This window comes from Phyllobates terribilis, unplaced genomic scaffold, assembly GCF_046119375.1.
Source record: "Phyllobates terribilis strain yellow unplaced genomic scaffold, ASM4611937v1 Scaffold_1__5_contigs__length_1240528914, whole genome shotgun sequence".
NCBI classification, from domain to species: domain Eukaryota; kingdom Metazoa; phylum Chordata; class Amphibia; order Anura; family Dendrobatidae; genus Phyllobates; species Phyllobates terribilis.
Window position 1 is genome coordinate 795872651 of NW_027362761.1, and position 17545 is coordinate 795890195.

General features: G+C 41.1%; 1 protein-coding gene across 2 annotated transcripts in view; it reads left to right on the plus strand.

Moving 5' to 3' along the window:
• The first annotated feature begins 7158 nt into the window (after positions 1 to 7158).
• The window catches only part of PRAG1 (PEAK1 related, kinase-activating pseudokinase 1), a 36438-nt gene continuing 26051 nt past the window's right edge, over positions 7159 to 17545 (plus strand). The window contains exon 1 of one of the 2 annotated variants that reach the window (XM_073637054.1): positions 7159 to 7351. In XM_073637054.1, the coding sequence (XP_073493155.1) occupies positions 7336 to 7351 (16 nt within the window). In that variant the 5' untranslated portion in view covers positions 7159 to 7335. The remainder of the gene's footprint in view (positions 7352 to 17545) is intronic. The other variant, XM_073637055.1, reaches the window with a different exon arrangement.

Here is a 17545-nt window from a genome sequence, read left to right on the forward strand (position 1 = left end):
CCCTCATACCACCCTCATGGAGTTGGCTTCTAACCGTTTGTGCAGACATATGCACATTTGTGGCCTGCTGGAGGTCATTTTGCAGGGCTCTGGCAGTGCTCCTCCTGTTCCTCCTTGCACAAAGGCAGAGGTAGCGGTCCTGCTGCTGGGTTGCTGCCCTCCTATGGCCCCCTCCATGTCTCCTGGTGTACTGGCCTGTCTACTGGTAGCGCCTCCAGCCTCTGGACACTACGCTGACAGACACAGCAAACCTTCTTGCCACAGCTCGCATTGCTGCGCCATCCTGGATGAGCTGCACTACCTGAGCAACTTCTGTGGGTTGTAGAGTCCGTCTCATGCTACCACGAGTGTGAAAGCACAACCAACATTCAAAACTGACCAAAACATCAGCCAGAAAGCATTGGTACTGAGATGTGGTCTGTGGTCCCCACCTGCAGAACCACTCCTTTATTGAGGGTGTCTTGATAATTGCCAATAATTTCCATCTATTGTATATTCCATTTGCACAACAGCATGTGAAATTGATTGTCAATCAGTGTTGCTTCCTAAGTGGACAGTTTGATTTCACAGAAGTTTGATTTACTTGCAGTTATATTCTGTTGTTTAAGTGTTTCCTTTATTTTTTTGAGCAGTGTATTATATATCTTTAAAGTAAAAGGTTTAACTGTATTCCAGTCAACATGACAGTTAAATGTCAGGGATTTTAATTAGAATTGCAAAAATGTAAACTTTCATTGATAAAAAAAATGCTGTGACAATTCTTAATGACCAAATGTCAAGAAATGTACTGTACATGTACATCTCACTAAATTAGAATATCATCAAAAAGTTTCTGCAGCATTTCTGCAAGGTTCTGCACCTCTTGGCAGCAAAACCACTGTGGAAAATCCGCTGCGTTTTTGATGCGTTTTTGCCTGCGGATTTGCTATGCGTTTTTTCCAATGCATTGTATAGGAAAAACGCAGGCAAAAACACACCAAGAATGGACATGCTGCTTCTTTAAATGTGCATGAAATTCTGTAAGGAAAAATCCTGATCATACAGGTGCATCTCACTAAATTAGAATATCATCAAAAAGTTAATTTATTTCAGTTCTTCAATACAAAAAGTGAAACTCATATATTATATAGAGTCATTACAAACAGAGTGATCTATTTCATGTGTTTATTTCTGTTAATTTTGATGATTATGGCTTACAGCCAATGAAAACACAAAAGTCATTAACTCAGTAAATTAGAATAATTAACAAAAAACACCTGCAAAGGCTTCCTAAGCATTTAAAAAGGTCCCTTAGTCTGTTTCAGTAGGCTCCACAATCATGGGGAAGACTGCTGACTTGACAGATTTCCAGAAGGCAGTCATTGGCACACTCCACAAGGTCCCAGAGTCTGGAGGAAGAATGGAGAGGCACACAATCCAAGCGGATTGAGGTCTAGTGTGAGGTTTCCACAATCAGTGATGGTTTGGGGAGCCATGTCATCTGCTGGTGTAGGTCCACTGTGTTTTATCAAGACCAAAGTCAGCACAGACATCTACCAGGAAATTTTAGAGCACTTCATGCTTCCCTCTGCCGACAAGCTTTTTGGAGATGGAAATTTCATTCTCCAGCAGGACTTGGCACCTGTCTACACTGCCAAAAGTACCAATACCTGGTTTAAAAACAACAGTATCACTGTGCTTGATTGGCCAGCAAACTCGCCTGACCTTAACCCCATAGAGAATCTATGGGGTATTGTCAAGAGGAAGATGAGAGACACCAGACCCAACAATGCAGATGAGCTGAAGGCTGCTATCAAAGCAACCTGGGCTTCCATAACACCTCAGTAGTGCCACAGGCTGATCGCCTCCATGCCACGCCGCATTGATGCAGTAATTGATGCAAAAGGAGTCCCAACCAAGTATTGAGTGCATTTACTGAACATACATTTCAGTAGGCCAACATTTCAGATTTTAAAAACATTTTTCAAGGTGTTGTTATAAAGTATTCTAATTTACTGAGATAATGACTTTTGTGTTTTCATTGGCTGTAAGCCATAATCATCAATATTAACAGAAATAAACACTTGAAATAGATCACTCTGTTTGTAATGACTCTATATAATATATGAGTTTCACTTTTTGTATTGAAGAGCTGAAATAAATTAACTTTTTGATGATATTCTAATTTAGTGAGATGCACCTGTATGATCAGGATTTTTCCTTACAGAATTTCATGTGCATTTAAAGAAGCAGCATGTCCATTCTTGGTGTGTTTTTGCCTGTGTTTTTCCTATACAATGCATTGGAAAAAACGCATAGCAAATCCGCAGGCAAAAACGCATCAAAAACGCAGCGGATTTTCCACAGCGGTTTTGCTGCCAAGAGGTGCAGAACCTTGCAGAAATGCTGCAGAAAGTTCTGTAAGCAAATCCTGATTGTGCACACATAACCTTAGGGTAGGGTTACACGACAGTTTTCTCTTCACATTTGAGAAAAACAGTCCGATTATTCTGATCAGACTTTGATCAGAGTGGCACCAGTATTTCTTGGACGTGTAAAGAAAAAAAAGAAAAATTTCTCCACCTTCTCCATTCTGTCAGTCCGTGAAAATTGGACTGCACTTGGGTGTCATCCCTGTGTGGTCCAATTTTTTCCATGGGCCCGTAGACTTGCATTGATGATTTTGATCTGACACTCGGATCAAAATCAGATAAGTCTCCAAATTTTTTCCACGCACCACTCAGAGGAAAAAATAGGACATGTGCACAGCCCCATAGAATATCAAACCTATGAGTGCTATCCATGAAAACCACAAGTAGCACTAGTCTGAGAAAATGGGTCGTATGCACGAGCCCCTAGGCTGTGTGCCCACAATGAGTTTTTTGCTTGTTTTGACACTGCGTATTTTCGCTGCATCAAAAACGCAGCATCTTATAGTTCCAGCAAAGTGGATGGGATTTATAGAAATACCCACTGTGTTTTCTTTTACCTGCGGTGCGTGTTTCAAATCTGCAACATGTCAAGTTCTCTTGCAGATATGCTGAGTTTCCCCATAGACTTACATTAGATGTAGAAAATCTGCAGGTAAAGAACGCACATACGTTTTAGTGCGTTTCCACTGCAGAATATACATAAATACATCAATAAAGTTTTGTCAACGACAAATACCAGGAAGTATAAAAAAGCAGATTTATTTAAAACATGACATACCTAGAAGAGACAAAAACATGATAACAGCACATGTAAGAAAACACACTCAAATGCAACAAAAAAACGTACGTGACTTAATTTACTTAATAGGGGAAGAAATGCTACAGAAAATCTGCAACATTAAAAACTCACCAATAGCAATTGTAGGAATGCAGCTTTACAGTTCTCTATAGAACATTATGAGCACCAACTGTCTTCCCCATCTCAGTAATGGGAAAGTCCGTATTCACTGAAGACAGATTTTACTCGTGAAAAGAGAATTTTGAGAAAGAAAGATCAGTCCAGGAGGAGAAAGAAGCAGATTTCTCTGATAAAATATATTCCAACGTTTTTTTCTTTCATGTTTACTATTGATTTATGAGGAAAAAAAAGAAAAAGAAAAAACGACGGTCACTCTTTAATTTGGGGTGAACTGTGGTCAGGACAACACAGCTATTCCTATTGAACTTTAGTTTTTAAAGTACAAATGACAGCATGTCTCGTTTACTTCAGGCAAGGCATTCTGGGAAATGTAGTTTCACAACTAAAGACAAGCTGGATGGTGTAAGTATTATATATATATAAATGCACAATTATTTTATCAATTGTTAGAAGAAAGACTTGCAGGACCTTAATTCAGTGGCCATGCAGCGCGAACCTCCTCCTACCTGCCAGCATCCCCAGGGCTTCTTCTGCATAGTAGGCCCGGTGCGACGCCATGCGTGCATCACTGCAATGATGATATCGCCCAGGGATACTAAGCAGAAGAGGCACCGGGGATGCTGGCAGGTAAGACGACGTTCACACTGCATGGCCACTGGATCAGGGTCCTGCAAATCTTTTTGCTCAACTCTACTAATTATATAAAATAGTAGGCAGCTTTGGTGAATTTTATTAGCAAGGCACCCTCATCAAGGGTTAATGTAATGGAAAGTTAGAGCCCTGACCCTGGACGCTTACTGCTGCTCAGTACCACAAGATTCGGTCTTCTAAGACCCCAAAACCTGGGTGACAGCAATATTTCACAGGGTGACTGGATGGAAAAGGCTGTAAAACAGGGTGAGTTTACCTATCTAAGGGGCGCTGTCAGACAGCCATATAAATCGGGCTGAGATCAGAACGCAATGTTCGGACTGGCCCAATCTAAGGGCTGCATAGAAATGTATGCAGATGTCACGTTCGGGTCAGGAGAGCCAAAGTCTGTGCACTGTGTTCTGATCTCAGCCCGATTTATACTGCCGACTTACTGCGCCCTAGGCTGCAATCACATCCGTGTGAAATGTCTGAGCGCTGTCTGATTTTTATCTCGGACAGCACTTAGACCCATAGAGTGGAATGGATGTATTCACACATCTGTTAAATTCACAGATCCAAGAGTGAGATCCTTGTAATTAAGAACTTGTCCTATTCTGATCCAGCTGTGCAGATTAGAATCAGCCATGGAAGTCTATGGGGATCTGTGAGACACAGAGCGCTTCCAGATTGCATCCTTGTATCACAACTAGGATACAACTAGGAAAAAAAAATTGTCCTGTTTATATGGGATGGTAACACTCACGGATGTGTGAATGCAACCTAAGACTATATTCACACATCTGTGTGACTTGTCCTAGAGCTGTCCCTTTTTTTTCTCGGACGGCACACAGACCCATAGAGCTTCATTGATCCATACACACATCAGCTGTAAAAACGGATCCATGTGTGTGATTAGTAAAACTCAGAGCATGTCCTGTAATCATCTGTTGTGTGGATAAGACTGGGCAATGAAAGTCTCTGGGGATCCGTATTAAATGGATGAAGCACAGAAGATACACATTGTCCTTTAGGCCATGTGCCCACATAGCGTTTTTGCGGCCGCGAAAATGCTTGTAAAACCATCTGCCATGCAAAGCAATGTGAATTCGGATGTGCTGTGCACATGATGCGCTAATTAGCACGCCAAATTTGCATTGCGTTGCAAAACGCAGCATGACCATTTCTACCGGGATTACGCTGCAAATTCGCGGCCATTGAGAAACACTGAAATGCAGCAAACCCGCAGGTATATGTGGATTTGCTGCATTTCAATTAAATTCAATGGCCGCGAATTTACAGCGTAATCGCGGTGCGTGTGGTACCCGGGATGAAGAGGAGACTACAACTCCTCTTCATCCCGGCTACCAGGCGCTGAAAAAAAGAAATAAAAAAGTTAAAAATAAAAAAAACCTGTATACTCACCTCTCCGGTCTGCTCCCGGCCGCGTCCTCTCTCCTCGGTCCTAGTCAGCTGATGGTCACGAAACCGCTGACATCAGCGGTCGGGTGATGGTCGCGTGACCATCAGCTGACTAAATGACATCACCGCAGGTCCTGCAAGTACACCACGGGACGCCGAGGAGAGAGGACGCGGCCGGGAGCAGACTGGAGGAGACCGGAGAGGTGAGTATACAGGTTTTTTTTATTTTTAACGTTTTAATTCTTTTTTTTTTTACTACAGATGCAGCATTTAAATCATCTAGGTTGATCACACAATATAAATCCATGCCGGTTGCATGGATTTATATAGTGTGACCAACTTGTCAAGCACTTTCCAAGTGATGCTCAAAATCGCTTGGAAAAGCGCTTGAAAAAATGCATGCGAAAAAGCATGTAAAAACACTTCTCTCTGGCAGAAAAAACGCATGTAAATCTGCATGCGTTTTTTTCTGCCAGAGAGAGGCAAAAACGCTCTGCATCAAATCTGTTATGTGGGCACATAGCCTTAGGGTTACATCTGTGCTTCATCCATTTTTAAGTGAAGTTCCGTGGAAAAAACAGACAGCACTCGGACCAATGTTATTCAATAGGGCTTTTCAGATGACCCTTTTGTTTGTGGCACAGACTGAATGCCTGAGTGACAAAAATTGCAACATGCACTAGTGTATTACGTATTTTGGATGAGACTCATCGTATAGGATTTAAATAAAATGGAACCCTATATGAATCAACCATATAGCATCTGATTTTTACAGGTACAATGGCTTTTTCATACGTAACTTTTATTCCCTGGTGATGTATAAAAACGAATGCCATACGGATGACAATATGGATAAAAATTGTCCTTTTTTTCTGGATGAAAATCAAATGATTTTTTTATACACTCGTGGGAACATACCCCCGCACGGATGTGTGAATGCATTTACTGTGGTTCTGTATGGCTTCTGATATTTTTCTCACACCCGTCTGATTTCGGAGTGAAATCACAGCATTCTGCTATTTTTTCACAGATTCTCTCAGTGAAAAAATTCAGTCATCAGCACTGCTCCACTGAATAACATTGGTCTGAGTGCGATCGGGTAGCACTCGTCCGATTTATACGGTGGTGTGAACGATCCCTTAGACACATTTTTGATATATTTTGTTTTCACAGACACGTATCAAAATAATAAAAATCCTTTTAGCTTGGCCATTAATCCACAAACCCGCTCCCTAATGATCTGCTGGGGAACCAGGTGAACTCCTTTCCTTTCCTCATTATTGGACCCACTGTTGGCCAGAGGCCACGTTCACACGTTCAGTATTTGGTCAGTATTTTACATCAGTATTTGTAAGCCAAAACCTGGAGTGGAACAATCAGAGGAAAAGTATAATAGAAACACGTCAACACATTTATCGCCCACTCCTGGTTTTGGCTTACATATACTGAGGTAAAATATTGACCAAATACTGAACGTGTGAAGGGGGCAATTCGGATAACACCATCCCATAGGAAGGCAGCCATTTATTTCTTTACCACACAGCTGAAGTCTCGCACTCAGTGACAGACAACTAGCCCAAGTTTTACAAGGTGTCATGTGATTCTAGAGATGGGGAAGTATTGCGCCTCCTGCGCCTGCTTCTCATTTTCCTGTAAATCGCTGTCGCCTCAAGTACTGAAATAGTTAAGGAGAACAAAAGTAACAATCCATGCCCTGTGGGTGGAGAGTGTGGACTCCAGAGAGTGCTGGAGGTGGAGGACTACAACACACACAGCTCCACCCAGTGCCTCCACCTCTGTCCTCATCCTCTCCTCTCACTGCAGTTAGTAGTGATCCTGCTGCCTGTGTGCACTGAGCCCTCACTGTGTGACTGGCACTGGCAGCCTGATCATCTGTTCATTCTAGGATTACTTTATGCTACAAGAAACCCTAAGGAGCCGCAGACTCAGGTAATGGAAAAACTCCATAGTAAGTAACCAAACACATGTTACAGCATAGATAGATATATGTATGTATGTATGTATATGTGTGTGTGTATATATATATATATATATATATATATATATATATATATATATATATAATTATAATTTCTCTTGTCTGTTCCATTCTAAGTGTTTTCCCTTTTAAAATGCATTTCAAAAAAAGTTTTCTTGTTTTCAGGCTGTAGTATAGAGCACTGAGGACTTGCCTGGGCAAAGTTTACATTCCCACTTTCTAAAAGAGTAGTGCTGCCCACCCCTCCTTCCTCTGGGCTTCTGACAGAGCAGCAGTGAAAGGGTTACAGAGCAGGTTTGCCATCTATCCCAAGGGATAGGAGCAACACAAGCCTGGCAGAGACTTTTTGGGGTATTGTATTTCAGCCCAAATCAGACTTTTCTTTTGTTAATGGGCACTTTTGTAAAGGGATCTCGGAGACTTTAGAGGTGGGGAAATGCTTTACTCTCGGGATCCTGTTTAACTGGCCAGGTAAATTCGGAGAAATCTTAGCTGGGAGGATTATAGTTCAGGGCTACCGAGGTCTTGATGAAGGAGTCTATGAAAAGTTTTCAAGGAAAAGTGCACTTAGACCTACGCGGAGCTGTGTGGAGGTGAGCGCATTGCTCACCTGTCCATATAAAAATGGTTAAAAAATAGGAATTCTGCTAAAAACCATAAATGATGATGGATCGTGGCATGACAATTGGTATTGTATGGGAAATTGGTGGGTGCTGGACTTTTATCACCATAGGACCTGACCTGTGAACTTGGAACAGTCATTTATTAATAACGTATTGAACGTTCACCAAGGGCGACCTTGACACTTATCTTGTTTTCAAGATTGAAAGCCTTGCCCCTATCATGGAAGCGACGTGTACTTTCCGAAATGATTATGGGATGCGTGCTTTTCCTATTTTGTGTGCAAGTCAACAATTTTTATGGTTTTATTGTTGTAATAAATGTTCCTACTGTTGAATTCCATGGGAATCTGTCCTCAATGGCTTGCAGATTTCACTGGGTGACTAAACACTAGGTAGTGGTATATTGCTCTGGTAGCCGGAGTCTGACTGTATGTGTAAGTTCACACCTGTGTATAAAGTCATCCAATTTTTATGAAGAAAATTTTTTTTTTTTTGTCCATTGTCATCTGCATGGCATTCTTTTTTTTTTTATACATCAGCAAGGAATAAAGTTTACAAGACCAAAATCTTTCTTATGTTCCAAATGGCAATGTATCCATAAAATTTGGTTTCCGCATGGAATACGATTTTTTTTTTTGTTTTTTTGCGCACTCAGTCTTGAATAGGTGAGCCTGATCCGAAATTCAGAATATACTAGTGCATGCTGCAATTATTTTCACACGGTCATCTGAACAGTCCAATTGAATAACGTTGGTCCTAGTGCTGTCCGTGTGATATCAGATTTTTCCATGGACAGCACTCAGACCGAAAATACGGTTGTGTGAATGTATCCTAAAGGCTCCCATACACATTAGACTCTTGTCACCAATATTAAGAGGTTTGGCTGATGGTCTAATGCATGTGGAAGCCCAGAACAACTGATCATCGGGGGAGATGTTGATCGGGCATGTCCAATTTTTGGACTGTGTAACACTCAATATCCCTGAGATAAGCCACTGCCAGAGATGGGTGGCAGTGGCTCACTCATAGAGCACACATTAGTGCTCGGTCAAAAGAGCGCTCTTGTGTATGGAAGAGCTGACAACCACCTAATGTGTATGGCAGGTTTAAGGGTGTTTGAGAAAGTTCAATAATCCAGCTATTGCCACTCGGGTACTTTGCTTTGAGACCTAAGTACAGGAGACGTCCCAGAAGCCAGGTGGCACCAATTCATCTTCATTCATCCTTCATATCTCCCAAGGTGCCAAATAGCTGTGGAATATCTTGCATATTTAGGTGTTGATGCAGAATGCAACATCATTTTGGATATTATTGGACTTCTAGTACCCGATTCATTATTGCATGTGTGCTTTTTTTTTTTTTTTGAGCCACATAAAACTTTCCATTTGCACCTCCTTTTTTAAGTGATATTATTATTTTTTTTTTTTGCCATGCTGGGTAGAGTTTAGCTTTTCAAGATGTTTTCGCCTAATTCATCATTTGCGACTTTTCAGAAAAGTCCCAACTTTTTGCTGATGTACTCCAGTCCCTCCTTTCTGCCTGAGTTATTTTCCGAACGCCTGAGATTTATCCGCAATTTTTAACTTGACGCAAGACTCTGAGTTAAAAAGTCGCAAAACAGATTTTAAGATAAAAATTAAAAGCATTTTTGATCCTGTGTAAAATTCATGAATCGTGTGCAGAAACGCCGGCGAATGCCACGAGAGAAGTCACTTAAAAAAATCATAAATCGGGCCCATAGTGCTTGGTTTTACTTATAAACACAAAAAAATATTGAAAGTTATGTGTTTATTAATAAGGAGAAGCAAAGTACTGCAGTGCGCATGTGTCGGGAAAGGCCAAAGACCGGTAGATAAAGCCGGCACATGCGCACTGCAGTACTTTGCTTCTCCCTAGGCCGGGCAGATAGAAGCGTGCTTGCAAAGGAGGGTGATGGGGGACACTGTGTGGTTGATGCAAGGCGCGTCATCCACATGAAGCAAGAAGGAGGATGGCGATTGTAAGAAGAGAGGAGGCACCGGACCAGTACCAAGACCAGCGACACCCATCAGACCAGACCAGACCGGACCGCCCCGTGAGTATAACCTTGTATAGTGGATTGGGGACAGACATATACCATACCAGAATGCTGATAAGATGGCTTAAAGATGTTGGCAGTATTTTATTTGGGGAAAACCTGGTGACCGGTTTTCTTTAAAATGGTTGTATCAAGTTTTTCTGTATGATAGGCTAGGGTATAACCTGATCTCTGGAAATTTCGTCTTCTGGGAACCCCACCAATCTCGAGAATGGAGCTATACAGCGCCCCATGTGAATGAAGCAGAGGTTGGGCATATGCACTTCTACTCCACTCATTCTTTGTGGCTTTGTCAGATATAGTTGAGCTCTATATAGATAGGGAGTAACTTCCAAACATGGTACAACCAATTTAAATGATGGATTCTCAAATAAATCTTTAGGTTGGCACTGAACGTAATGTGATGTCACCACAAGGCTTGGCATTTGCCAACTAATTCTTAAAAGAGGTGTCTTTCTAACAAAGTAGACTTTAATCCATAGATCTTGGAATAAAAACCTTATTGTGCTGAGATAATCGTATAAATGTGCCTCTGTGTAATGTCTGTGCCTGACCGTACAGAAACATGGTCTGATGATACCACATCTCCTGGGCAGGGGAGGATTCAAAAAAAGAGTATACAGATATATTATTATTATTAGGGGATGGTAGGGTATCTGTGACTGGTGCACGCTGTGGAAACTTGTGGTTGGCCTGCTATTATGGACACATCTATTACTAGCATGTGGTAATGACGACATCAGAGGCATACACACAGAAAGTTTGTTGATGACTCTCAGAATTGCATGCTTTATATGCCAAAGAATTCATTTATCTGGCATTTATGGGTTGCCAATACAGGTGCCATATTGCTTCTTTCAATCAAAAGATGTTACTTAAAATGAATGGACCTATACCATTAATGGGACTCTGTCGTCACGAAATGAGTGTTCAAACCAAGTACAGGCCCTAGGTGCACCATGGCCAAACAGTTCAGTTCACTTTCCCACATGCTTGTTTTCCCTCAATTTCCACCCCAACTCTCTTCCTTTGATTTACAGCTCTGGCTTCATAGAGCCAGAGAAGCAGCTCTCAACTAGAGAACACCTGAGCGCTTGGCAGAGGGAGCACTCCTGTATTCCGGAGAGTTGGGCGAGATTGCAGCCGGCCAAACGATTGGCCAAACCATCGTCCAGCCAACAGCTATCTAATGTGTATGTGTGGGCTCTACATTTCTGTATTGTTGTAAAATCAACTTGTGATTATTATTATTATTATTTATTATTATAGCGCCATTTATTCCATGGCGCTTTACATGTGAAAAGGGGTATACATAGCAAAAACAAGTACAATAATCTTGAACACAATGTGACAGCGACTGGTACAGGAGGAACGAGGACCCTGCCCGCGAGGGCTCACAATCTACAAGGGATGGGTGAGGATACAGTAGGTAAGGGTAGAGCTGGTCGTGCATCGGTATTTGTGGATTGGTGGTTACTGCAGGTTGTAGGCTTGTTGGAAGAGGTAGATCTTCAGGCTCCTTTTTGAAGATTTCCACGGTCGACGAGAGTCTGATGTGTTGGGGTAGAGAGTTCCAGAGTAGGGGGGAAGCATGGGAGAAATCTTGTATGCGATTGTGGGAGGAGGAGATAAGAGGGGAGTAGAGAAGGAGATCTTGTGAGGATCGGAGGTTGCGTGCGGGTAAGTATGTAATATAAGTTATTTTTCTAAGGAAGACACAGGTGTTGGTGGTCTTGTAGATGAGGCCGAATTCACCTAACAGAGTTTGGAACGGGATGTCTGGACTGACTGAAGATCTCCTGACCAGAACTCAACAGCCTCATATACATACATGTTGAGTTCAGGTTAGGACATTTGTACTTGGACCGGCGAATGTTGAACACGTGCAACCGGCCTAATGGACCATAAAACATGTGTGATCAGGTTTACTAATGAACACTGATATTTGCACAATTCCTCACCACGTACAGCTGCATCTCACTAAATTAGAATATCATCAAAAAGTTAATTTATTTCAGTTCTTCAATACAAAAAGTGAAACTTGTATTATATAGAGTCATTACAAGCAGAATGATCTATTTCATATGTTTATTTCTTTTAATGTTGATGATTATGGCTTACAGCCAATGAAAACACAAAAGTCATTATCTCAGTAAATTAGAATACTTTATAATAACCGCTTGAAAAATTATTTTAAAATCTGAAATGTTGGCCTACTGAAATGTATGTTCAGTAAATGCACTCAATACTTGGTCGGGGCTCCTTTTGTATCAATTACTGCATCAATGTGGCGTGGCATGGAGGCGATCAGCCTGTGGCACTGCTGAGGTGTTATGGAAGCCCAGGTTGCTTTGATAGCAGCCTTCAGCTGGTCTGCATTGTTGGGTCTGGTGTCTCTCATTTTCCTCTTGACAATACCCTGTAGATTTTCTATGGGGTTAAGGTCAGGCGAGTTTGCTGGCCAATCGAGCACAGTGATACTGTTGTTTTTAAACCAGGTATTGGTACTTTTGGCAGTGTGGACAGGTGCCAAGTCCTGCTGGAGAATGACATTTCCATCTCCAAAAAGCTTGTCAGCAGAGGGATGCATGAAGTGCTCTAAAATTTCCTGGTAGACGGCTGCGCTGACTTTGGTCTTGATAAAACACAGTGAACCTACACCAGCAGATGACATGGCTCCCCAAACCATCATTAATTGTGGAAACTTCACACTAGATCTCAAGCAGCTTGGATTGTGGCCTCTCCACTCTTCCTCCAGACTCTGGGACCTTGATTTCCAAATGAAAATTGGAACTCTGGGACCTTGTGGAGTGTGTCAATGACTGCCTTCTGGACATCTGTCAAGTCAGCAGTCTTCCCCATCATTGTGGAGCCTATTGAAACAGACTAAGGGACCTTTTTAAATGCTTAGGAAGCCTTTGCAGGTATTTTTTGTTAATTATTCTAATTTAGTGAGATAATGACTTTTGTGTTTTCATTGGCTGTAAACCATAATCATCAACATTAACAGAAATAAACACTTGAAATAGATCACTCTGTTTGTAATGACTCTATATAATGAGTTTTACTTTTTTTTAAATTAACTTTTTGATGATATTCTAATTTAGTGAGATGCACCTGTATAATACATTTCTTAACAGTTGGTCATTAAGAATTGTCACAGCATTTTTATTTTTTTTTATCAATGAAAGTTTACATTTTTGCAATTCTAATTAAAATTCCTGACATTTAACTGTCACGTTGACTGGAATTCAGCTAAACCTTTTACTTTAAAGATAGATTACTGGAGCTTTGCTTGGGAATATTGTGGCTTGGCCTATTTCTGGTGTGGAATGCAGGATCTCTCTAGAATGGGAATCTCCCCTCTGCTCCATAACAAAGGCAATGTTAGCCGTCCATAAAGAAGTCAGGAATGTGAACTGATCAGGCCATGCAGATAGAGCTTCACAGGAATTCCAGCCCTGTTTTCACAGCAAGCCAGTGTCTGAAATAAACCGCCTGTGATTACAATATTAGGGCTAATCTGTGGGTACCTTGGGTTTCCACTGATTGACCTATTGTAGAGAGAGCGGCTTTAAAATTTTAGTTAATTTATTTTACATATCAAATTTTTTTTTTTTTTTTACATGGGTATTTCAACTGCTTGCGCCAAATAGGTAGGGCTATAAGTATTTTGCTTTTTGGTACTATTGGATTCAGTTTTTCCACATTTCGAGTCTGGTTGTTTCAACATATTGGTGACTAAATGAGTCACTCAGACTTTACCCCTTGAGGGACTGTTTCTTTAGGAATGTACAATGAACTGCTAATGATCGGGTCACAGCTATCGTTCTCTTTAACCTGCACTAAAATTCTGAATGGTCACTATTGGCTGTTTCCGCAATTACTTATTTAATTTTTTCATTCTTTGTGGTTTGAAATATTGCAAGGCTTTCCTTGCCATTCAGACACATACGTAGTAGACAAAATGGGCATTTTTTCCTTTCGGAACCAAGTAGGGGGGGTTGCATTTTATAGAGGCAAAAATTAAAAAATGTAAGGATTCACATTGTTCTATGCCAATTTTACAGGAGTAAAGGAGTTTACTGTAGATCACCTCTTATCCAAATATTATGAGCCGATCTACAGTACCTCCCAGCATCCACTAAACAATCTATAGAGCTAAGGTGTTCACTTCCGGACAGCTGCTTGGTGGGGAATGCTGGGTGATGGACCCCCCAGCGATCTGATATTGATCACCTATTCCTAGGATAGGCCATAAATATGATAGAAAATCCCTTTTAGAGCTGCATAAACCTGTAACTGATTATTTGCGGAATAGAGCAAATACCCTTGGCTGCCCTGCTGTATAATCTGAGCCCACCATGCTGAATAAAACTACAATAAAAGGGATTTCAGACTGCAAGATAATCGTGAACGATCATTTGTTAAAAACGCTCATTTCACGATTATCTTGACATGTAAACAGGCTGCCGATCACCTGATGAACAAGTAAAATGATCTTTGGCGCATCGTAAAAGATCATCATTCTTCGCAGTGCCACGTGTAAACAGGATTTAGGCTGCCATGGTTCTCGGCAGCACATGTGCATTTTGTTTTGACCTTCCTGTGTAAAAGAGCAATCAAACAACTGCCGATTGGTAAAAGTTCACGAATAGCGTTCGTATGGTGCCACTGGTCAGTCCGCCAAAACAGATATTAAAGAATGACAATTTATGCAATTCTAGGGTAATCTAATGACTGTTGTGTGAACTACTGATGCTCTGATTATTTCCTCAATTTTAAAGCTTGCTATAGAAAAACGGGCTGACAAACAGTGGAATACCATTCATTGCATTTCAACGTGTTTTACAACAAGCTTTTCAGGAAAGTAAACCAAAAAGTGTATTGCGTAACAGCTTATTTCGGGTGAAATGGGATAGCACGGGAACATGAATTGCAGGTTTTAGTTTCAGGACACGAAGCTGAAATCCCAGTTTTACTGATAGTATGAGTGTCAACTTATTTCCTGAATTTTTACCCCTATTTTCCTGCCTTTTGTAGGTAAAGGAGCTTTTCATTCGCACACAATAGCTGAGGAATAATCTGACTTTCTGTCAAATTTATAGTAGGAACTAATTAAAATCACTGACCTAAAGGTCTGTTTACACAGACCTACCTGGGCACTAAACGACTGACAATTTAATAGCCTGTTTACACAGGCTGACTACGCTTTAAACTGTGGACTAAACAATCTTTAATAGATCGTTTTGTGAAAAGACTGACATTGTTCTTGGCGGCACAATGATGTTTACGCCAAATGATGTGCTGATGAGAACAATAATTTTTAAGCCTACTTAAAAATCATTTCATCCAATGAACGAGCCTGTTTACGCCAAATGATGTGCTGATGAGAACAATAATTTTTAAGCCTACTTAAAAATCATTTCATCCAATGAACGAGCCTGTTTACACTGAAAGATTATCTTAAAATGAGCATTGCTAGGAACGCACATTCACTATAATCTTTCAGTATTAATTCATTTTAAAGGGATTACCCTGTACTCTACTTCCTGGGTTCCACCAGTATAAGACTTTGCTCCTGATGGCTGGCATTGGCTGCTGCGCTGACGTCATGTTGACATCGCGGCAACTAATCGCTGAGTTAAGCGGCTCTGAGTGGGGCGTTCCATCTATGCTGTCAGAGCATTTCAAATTCGGGTTTGTGTTCGGGGTTCCAGCTTGTTCGCGCCAAAAAATCTGTTCTGCCTATGAACATCCCTGATTTGCCATGCTGTCACACAGATGTTATCTGCAGTTCTATGAATGCTGAGCTCTGTATAACCCTGCCCACACCACTGATTGGCTTCTTTCTGTTACCGTTTTCTGCCTATGCAGAGTGTACAATGTGTTTGGGGCAGGGTTATATAGAGTTCATGAATACGGAGGACTACATGGCAGTGGGTTTACTAGTCCTCTAGTGATCTGCTGATGAGTGATTTTATCAAATTTACAGAAAGCAGCCCAGTAAGTGATACATTGCTGGAATCAGGGTCTCTGCTTATATATTTTGCTGCTCTTAGATTAGGTGGCAAAACCTGGCGACAGATTCCTTTTGAGATAGCAGTTAACAACATGCTCATTGGACAGATGATAAATGTTAGACCAGCGGTAGTTCGATCACTGTAATTCCCACCTGTGGCTAGACGAGGGAACTCTCCAAGGATGATAAAGTGATCTCAGCTTGAAACAGGGCAACTATTCCCACAAATGGGAGTACCAGAGAGTGATGTTCAAGAACACAAGTGTCATGTTGCTATTCCCTTGCAGAAATCCAAGTCTGTTTCTGCTATCTGATTTATTTGTTTTAAACCTGTCACAGAAGGATGGATCATGCAATTCATCAGCAAAAGTCTCAAGGTGCGATAGTTTACGTGACATATGAACCCTAATGACTGGCAATCTAAGCAATGTGTTTGTGATGCACCGATAACATTATCTGCCTTGTTGAAAATACCATTGAAGACCTTTTTTGTGGGAGGGGTGAGGGGAATAAGTTGCTAAAACTATTTTTTTAATTGGTTACTTACTATAAAGTATTAGATTTCTGGGCGCTAAGATTACTTTTTTTTTTTATTGACTGCTGGATAATTTCAGGGCGATATCTCTAATTCTAGCAAAATGTTTGCATGCATATTGCATGTTTTTAAAGAGTTTGTTCAATTTATTGCAAATATCATTATGTACTTCTGCTGTATAATATATTATCTGTAGATACTAAAGTATTGTTTTGCGTTTTTTGAGTTAGACAAATTTGGCTCAACTTTGATATTTTGAACATTTTTACACTTTTTCAAAATCGGGCTTAGGCAGCTTTCAGAAAGGGGTGTGTGTGGTTCTTTTTTTGTGTGGCCGTGTTATTGCACCTTGCAACACCATGATCTTTCAGTTTATCAGAACCGGAGTTAAGATGGCCATCGACTGTCTCTTCTGACTATCTCATACACAACTGGCTTGGTTCAACATTCCTGGAGATCATAGAAAACTGGATGTCAAATGGCCATGCTAGTGCCTTATCTCCTGAAGACCATAAAGCTTGAGTGTTGTGTTTTAAAGTTCAATCTGACCTCACCCCGACACCAATCTGTGAGTTGAAGGGTTCCCATATAGATTAGACTGTTGGCAAATACCGGTAATATTGGAGGGTTCCCACCGATACGAATTGGTTTGGCCAACGGTCTAGTGTGTAGGGGGCTCCTGACAACTTTTGGAGAAGAAAAGGATTCCTCATGTCCAATTTTGGACTTCTGATCCTTTTATTCTCAGAGATTAGTGGTCACCGGAGATGTCTCACATTGGCTCACTCATAGAGAACACGGCCGTGCGAGCGCTCCTGTATATGGTAGAGTTGGGCGAGATAGTTGTTGGCCTAACGATTGTTCGGTTGTCAGTTATCTAGAGTGTATGGGGGGTCTTCAGAGTATC